The following is a 7,500-nucleotide window of genomic DNA, read 5'->3' on the forward strand; positions in this document are numbered from 1 at the left end:
CACCAGCCCCCCCTCTCTCATAAAAAATGAACGGTCCCTTAAGAAGCAAAATCAAAATCCAAAGTTCGGTTTTTGACGGAAGGTGCAAATGTATTAGGAGGCTTTCTCTAAGCAATGAAATATTGCTGGCGGAAGGCGCAGATAACCAAGACTTACAGAAGAACAAGTTCTGCCCAGGAAACTTAAGCGATTCAAAACTTATTATTTCCTGAAAAAAAACAAAAAATGAAACAAGTTTTGCTGTAAACATTTCTTCGGTTTTAAGGCTATAGTTGAGTTCAGTAGGAGAAAAAGTTCCCCGGACAGTGATCTATGCAAAATAGAAATGGTGTCGTAGCTCTTCCTATGCACAATTTGGCGATATTGGCGATATTGTCTCTGTATTTGAACATTCGTGAAGTCCGTTTAGGAAGCTACGACTCTCCCGAAAAGCGCCCAGTCAGCGACATAACGCCTTCATATGATCAGCTGTCAGAAAAGCTTTTCTCTCTTCCGGTGCCATTGGTTAGAACGCGTGACATCATCCAGAAGCTGATATCCCAATACTTCTTTTCACAGAAATGTGCGTTGAAAAAATACCAACCTTAACACAACGGTTTTGTTGGGTGTGGCGTTCATAAAATTGAAGATCAGCAGCACAACAGCGCCAAAGAGAAACGGAATAAGATTCTTGCAATCTCTGTCACAAGTGCCTTGTTTTGCAGAGCCATAGAGTTTGGACTTGTCAGAGGAAGGGATGCAACGGCAGGTCTCAAACCACTGCAGCAAAAAATAATAAATAACTAAATAATTACTTAAAAATAAAACAGAAAATTAAGCGGATTAGCAACTAGTTTACGCTTACTAGAGCTTTCGCGAGAAAAAAAAAACGTCACGTTGGAGTTTCTCGAGGCGCAGGAAAGGGAACTCAAGCGAAATCCAAAAGATGGCGATGTTTAAATCAAATTTCCTGTGATACAATTTCGGTAAAAAAAATGGTCAACTGCTATTTTCTTTGTTTCGTTTGATCAATGACAAGATCGCGCGAGTTTTAAAGCAAGTTATACTTCTCCGGTGAAGAATTCCTCCCAATAGGGGGGCACAGTTGTGCTAGAGGTAAGGGTGTTATTCGAATACAACATAACGAGTTTGAAAATCACGTAATAGTTCAGTAAAATTAAAGACTCGCCCTTTGAAGAGCTAGTAAGTTGGTCTTCCCTCCTTTTCCATATTCATCCTCCCCTCGTAACGTACAGCCAGCATAACAAGGCGAAAAGTAAGATATCTGATCCTCTCCACACACGGGGTCATATTCAGTACTGCTACAGTGACATAACGAGTTGCATTGTGATGATTTGCTTATTACTTCGAGAGTTCTATAAATAGCAAAAGAACAGGCAAGGATAATGAAAAGAAAGTTAATTAGTTGAACAACTCAAAGGAGTAGTGTCATGTTACTTTATTCAAACTTCAAAGCACATAAAGACTTCTTTGCATCAATGAAGACCAACAGTTTTGTTTGCCATTAGCCTGCGTGGATAGCGGTATTGTAAGCGCGCGGAATAAAGAGGCCCTGACAGTGGGGGGGGGAAGGGGGGGGGAGGGGGGCCGTGTCGCTTGTCTGAATTTTAAAATCACTCGTGTCGGGGTTTAATCGGATCATTCTCGGCGGCCTTGACGTCACTGTCGGAATTTTGCTGGGAAAGGATGTCTTTTGTCGGAATACTTTTCGGGCCATGTCGCTAGTCGGAATTTACACTGTCAGGGCCTCAATAAAGTTTTGGCGGGGGAGCCGTTAATCGCAAGCGGGCGAAGCCGCGAGAAATACCGCCTGCCATAGAACTTGGGTTTTTGGAATGCCGCCCACGTTTATCACCTCACTGACCTCAACTGATCCCAATTAAACTAACCAATTTGAACATGCTTCTCGGCAGAGTTGAATGCAGAAAATTTGTGCGGTAAACAGACAACTCAACTTAAATTATAGATAGTTTTATTCGAATGGCCGTAAATTGATTCGCACTGTTCTTTCGAAGTTTAGAGACATTCAGTCCTTTGAAGGTTTCAGTGAGTTGTCACGAATGTTATACGTTTAAACGTGTGAGCTAGAGTACTAATTTAGATTTTTACTCAGTTTTGACCTAAAAACAGTAAATTTACATGTAGCATGCACGGTGCTCCTTTAAGTACTAATTAAGTAATTTAGACTGTTTACCCAATTTTGATTTATAAATTTTGACCTAAAAACAGAAAATTTAGCATGACATTGCCCCTTTACTTGTAACCAGTTGCAAGGAAGCTACAACCGCGTGATTGCGCTACACATCAAGTTGCTATAGCAACTGAGCTGTATTGACAAGCGGGGAGCTGGTCAAATGCAAGTGCCGTTTTGATCTCATGGTAACAAAAAATGACAGATTTAGTCAAAGAATTCGCAACGCAAGAGAGAAAAAAAAACTCTTGCATGATTTGCTTATTTCTACAAGGGTTCTGTAAATTCGTCACGCAAGAGAGAGGAACTTTACAATGCCTGAGTTTTTTTGGTGACGTCAAATGAAGAAGATAGGGGAACAGGGGTAGCGCAGCGGTGAGAGCACTCGCCTCCCACCAATGAGGCCCGGGTTCGATTCCCGGCGTCATGATCATAACTGGGTTGAGTTCGCTGTTGATTCTCTCCTTGCTCCAAGGTTTTTCTCCGGTTTTCTCAGAAAACGCCAACACTGCCAAATTCCAATACGTAAACCGTGGATAAACAAACAAACAAACAAATAACCGTGCCATTCACAGCCGACCTTTCGAAATTCCGACGCCCAAATTGTAAAATATGTTCTTTTGGTGTGAAGATTCATTTTATCAACGAAAAATATTCGAGTTCGGGTGAATCTTACAGCTGACTGCGTGTATTGGCTCAGCGTTTATTATTGGCTTATTCGCTCGTTTGTGTCTGTGGTGACAAGGCTAAGGTACACTTCTTTGACTACTAGCTTTGCGTTAGTCAATTCAAAACTACTGAAAAAAGATCACTGAATCAAAATTTTGGTCAAAATCATAGAGCGACTAAGCGACAGTGTTTTGAAAACTGCGATCCACTGTTTGTGCGTAGATAACATAAAGGAATGAAACCGGATTCTTTGAAAACCGATACAGGAGGCAACTACATTGACAAAAGTGGTTTGTCTTTGGTTTGCATTCAAAGAGAGCATTTTACTTTGAGACATTCTTTCAGTTTTGTGTACAACGCTTTATGATTGACTGGTCCGCAAAAAACAAGTTCGCTGGATCTTCTGCGTCTCTTATCAGTGGCAATTAACAGCCTACCCAGTTTACCTGTTGTTGTAACTGTAAGGATGACTAATACCAGCAAGCAGTGTGGTCTTACATCCGGGAATCAGGAAAGTTAACACGGCCCAGGTCCCCATAAACTGAAAGATGAAGCAGTATTTGGCAGCTATCTTGCACGACTTTCGCACATCCACTCGCTTGACAAGGTAACTCCCAAGGAAAATACCGCCCGCGGTCCCTGGGATTATGACAATGCCGGAGAGGATTCCTGGTTGAAGAAAAAAATAAAATAAAATTAGGCCATTTTGAAGTAGTTTCTTTTTCGCAATGCACCCGTAACTGTGTAGTCTCAACGCCACCCGGCTCAGTCTGCAATAGATTATTTTCAAATGGGAGGCCTTTCCAATTGTGCAAATCACTTTCCCGTAATTAAGAACGAGGGTCAACAAATTTGTTTTCGAGATACAAGTGTTTAAAGACTAAAGACATGGTTAGGGTGGTTTTAGATGCCTTTACTGTGGCCATGGTAACCTATTACATCGCATCTGTGAAACTATCTTGATAAGGAGTTATTGGTGGTTCACATGGTACCATAACATTGTCGTTGCGTGAAGTAGACTGAATCCTTCTAAATAATACAGTTTCTTGAAAGTGTTGAAACTGGTTTGAGCCTCCTTAATTAAGGAAAAGTAACAACGTGCTACAGCATGGATCACACAAGCGACGCTAACCACCGCAACGCAAAACGCAAGCCCCAACGCAAAAAATGGATTTTTTTTTTTTCATTGTCTTGCACTTCCATTTTCGATTGCGTTTAGATGTGAACGTGGGCAACGCAACGCAACAATACTAGTTCCATGCCACCGCGGTTAAAGTTGAAACCACGAAGGCGTCAGCGTCACCCGACAATGGTAGAACGTTTGCGTTCTACGAGAGAGCGCCGCTCGCTCTTAAACTTGAATTTGGGTCGCGTGTATTATCCAGGCTGACCTTTCGGCACAACTCACAAACCTGCTGTCGAAGAAGACTTTCCAAACTGCGACTGAATAAACTTGGATACAAAGGGTCCCAGACCGGTTGCGATGAGTGTGGTGCAACAGAAAGCGCACGTGTTTAGCATGAAAGTTTTGTTGGTCAGAAGAGCTTTAGTAGCGGGTAAAATGTCCTTCAGTCGACCTTGAATGTGTTCGTCGCGCGGGGGTAAAAGACCTTCTTTGATTGCGGCCATTCTTCTTTCCTGGGCACCTGGCATCTCTTTTGGGTAGCCAAGCAGGGCTACGGACGTACATAACAAAAGGACACCCCCGAAAAAGTATCCGAGCCACCAAGCCCCGATCCAGCGGGGATCGTCAGGTGTTATGTCAACTCCAGGGGGCTGGGAAAGAAAGAACTATTTGGTGAGATCAAAGCTCTGTAGCAACGTCAAAGACCCTGAATTCAAAGGACTCTAAAACTTACCTGAATGAGGTCCACCCAAACGTTCAGCAGTGACCCTCCAGCCACGTACCCGATTCCTGGTCCGAAAAAGGTAGCTATGAACCAGACCCCTAGATACATGGGTGCTACCTTGGGGCTCACATTCTCGTCAATGTAGGCTGGACCGAGCGTAAACAACGGAGTTGTTCCGGCGCCTAGCAGAAGTTTAGCCCCAATAAACACAAGCATATACTTCCAAGCCGTGTGGCCTTTAGCTTCTGCGCAGGTTTCTACAGTGCTGGGAATTCCTGTGCTATTAAATAAGCAAAGGTCTCCTGTTGCAGTATTTTGAAATTCTAATGGTGTGTACTTGCCGACAAGGAGATGAGGTAGAGCGAACAGTAGACATCCGAGGCTCGTAACCATGGCTCCTATGCCAAGCCACCGAGCCTTGTTCCTGTGGCCTCCAAAGTAACTAATGAAAATGATCAGGAGAAGAGCGGACACGTCATTGGCTGCAATGATCATACCACTTTGCTTGCTACTGAGTTTGAAGCGTTTTTCTAGTGAAGTGAGACCCGCTGCTGTCAATCCTGTAGCTATCATTCCTAAAGACAAAGGAAAGCATTTGTTAACTGGGGTTAGCCATAGTACCAGCGGTTTTCAATGAAATGCCGTGAAAAAAAACATCAACTAATCACGACAGGGCAATGGGATACAAAATGAACTGATCGAGAGTCGACAAGAAAAGAGAACCGACAAGAAATGCAGATGATGTTACTCGCAACGACTTTGACCATTACCAGATAGCGTTTTAAATATGACGACACCCCACCCGCTAAAATATGGTGCCAGCTGTTCGCGACGAAGTTAAACCGAACCTTACGTATATGTCATCTACCAATATACAGCGTTGTGGTTAGGATTAGAGTCTGGGTGACTATGGTTATGGCGTCATTTATGAACCTGAGCTTACTTAGTAAAGGAATAGCATTATGGCCAACTTTACACTAGCACAAAAATCTGGCACGGCACTCCGAAATCTCGGTACCGTACCTACGCTTTTCGAGCACGGCACGGTACATTTTTCGTGTGTGAACAGAACAAACAGAAGGCAAATTAGGCACCCGTGCCAGAAATTCAGCACTCAAAATATTGGTACCGTGCCACGATTTTGGAGAGCCGTGTCAATTTGCACGTGTGTAAAAGGGGTTTATATTTCTTGACGTATGTCATTTTTTAAAGTGCCCCTGTGATAAAAAAAATCACTTCCTTTTTTTCTTCAGATTTTGAAAGTGTGTTTGTCTGACTGGCAAATCAAGACACCGATAAAACGTTACGTGGATGAGCTTCATTGAAGCCCATAAAACACTACTCGTTAGAATTTTTAAATACAGAATGGTAACGAGGCCCGCCTTATTTTCTTGTATGCTCACACTTTGCACCATTGAATGACTCCAGAGGTACACGCTTTTTGTGAAATGTTCTTTGCGCAGTTAAAAAAAAAACTCGATAAAACACTCTTGCTCGTTTGTTAAACAGTAATTATAATAAGGCACTTCCCTGCAAGGGAGCTCTCAAAAATGATTATTGCCCTGAATTTCGCGCCGCCATCTTGAATAATGGTGACGTGTTATGGTTGCCGTTTGTTCACAGTTAATCGAGGGACTGGTTACGAAAAGCGAAAACCATGTTGTCGATGTTGAATTGACCGTGACAATGCACAATCTTTTGCTCTCGCTTCGCACGGGTTCGCAAATTAGTTGTGCATAATTTAATCGAAAGATTTGATTTGTTATCTTCTCGAAAAAAGGTGTGTTTTGTGCAAAAAATACAGACAAAAAACCATCTTCCTGCATTATTATACATGTTATATGTGTGAGATCATTCTGTACCAGGAAGGCCTTGTATTCCAACTTCTGTATACCTCAAAAAACATATTGCCACACCACGGCAGCTCACCTTGCATAAAAGAATAAATAGTGAGAAACACAAGAAACCATTTAGGCGTATTGAGCTTCTGAAGAAACTCGGGTCGATACGATCTCCAACCACACAGCAGATCCCTTTCCTTGGGCTTTTCATCGTCCAACTCCATCTTTAGCAGCAAACGGGTTTAAGTACTTTGTTCAATCCAACGGTACGCCAAAATTTAGAAAGAAAGCATGGCCCTAAAAAAAATAAAAGAGTTAAAAGCTGAATAAAATAATCCAAGTGACTGATTAGATTTTGATAATTGACGGGGCGATGTATACTCTGCTAAAAATTCAAGTTCAATGCATGCGCATCTAGATTTGGACACGACATATGCGCAAATGACAAACGCACACCTCGTGATTGTTTTGCACTAACACGCGGATTTTTGGCAAGGGGCATTTTTAGTAATAATCTCTCGGCAAATGTCAACAAATTCAAGATTTTCACTAATCAAGTTTCTATGACGTCATCACCTTTCTATTTTTAGCCACATTTCACAAGCTTCATACTTCAGATGGACGTTCTTTACATAAATGAATTGCCTTTTATGGCATCTCGGCTCGTGCGGTGATTCAACCCTCCAAAGTTCTCCCAATGAACACACTTCATTTAACAATAAAGAAACCTCGCTTGTGATCTGTTCTGTGTTGTAAATCACGTAGGAAGCGGATAGAGCTACTACTAGAGCACGAAAGAAGCGTAGGATAAACACGAGACGTAGTCGGGTGTTTTCCCTTTGGCTTCCTGTAAGTGCGTTACAACAGAACAGATCACAGGAGAGCCTTCTTTTTTGTTTTTTGATCAATTATTACTCCTAGTTTTAATCTAAAACCACTCGAACCAATT

The 7,500-nt window shown here is 42.2% G+C and overlaps 1 protein-coding gene across 4 annotated transcripts in view; it reads right to left on the reverse strand.

The window, feature by feature from the left end:
* Positions 1-7,500, reverse strand: part of LOC138006908 (solute carrier organic anion transporter family member 4A1-like) — a 32,789-nt gene that overhangs the window by 3,831 nt on the left and 21,458 nt on the right. For all 4 annotated transcript variants that reach the window (XM_068853535.1, XM_068853538.1, XM_068853537.1 and 1 more), the window contains 6 exons: positions 6,640-6,848; positions 4,720-5,285; positions 4,273-4,636; positions 3,307-3,529; positions 1,169-1,355; positions 584-759 (listed from right to left, as the gene is read on the reverse strand). In XM_068853535.1, the coding sequence (XP_068709636.1) occupies positions 584-759; positions 1,169-1,355; positions 3,307-3,529; positions 4,273-4,636; positions 4,720-5,285; positions 6,640-6,775 (1,652 nt within the window). In that variant the 5' untranslated portion in view covers positions 6,776-6,848. The remainder of the gene's footprint in view (positions 1-583; positions 760-1,168; positions 1,356-3,306; positions 3,530-4,272; positions 4,637-4,719; positions 5,286-6,639; positions 6,849-7,500) is intronic.

The sequence above is a fragment of the Montipora foliosa genome, chromosome 6 (assembly GCF_036669935.1).
Source record: "Montipora foliosa isolate CH-2021 chromosome 6, ASM3666993v2, whole genome shotgun sequence".
In the NCBI taxonomy this organism is placed as follows: Eukaryota; Metazoa; Cnidaria; class Anthozoa; order Scleractinia; family Acroporidae; genus Montipora; species Montipora foliosa.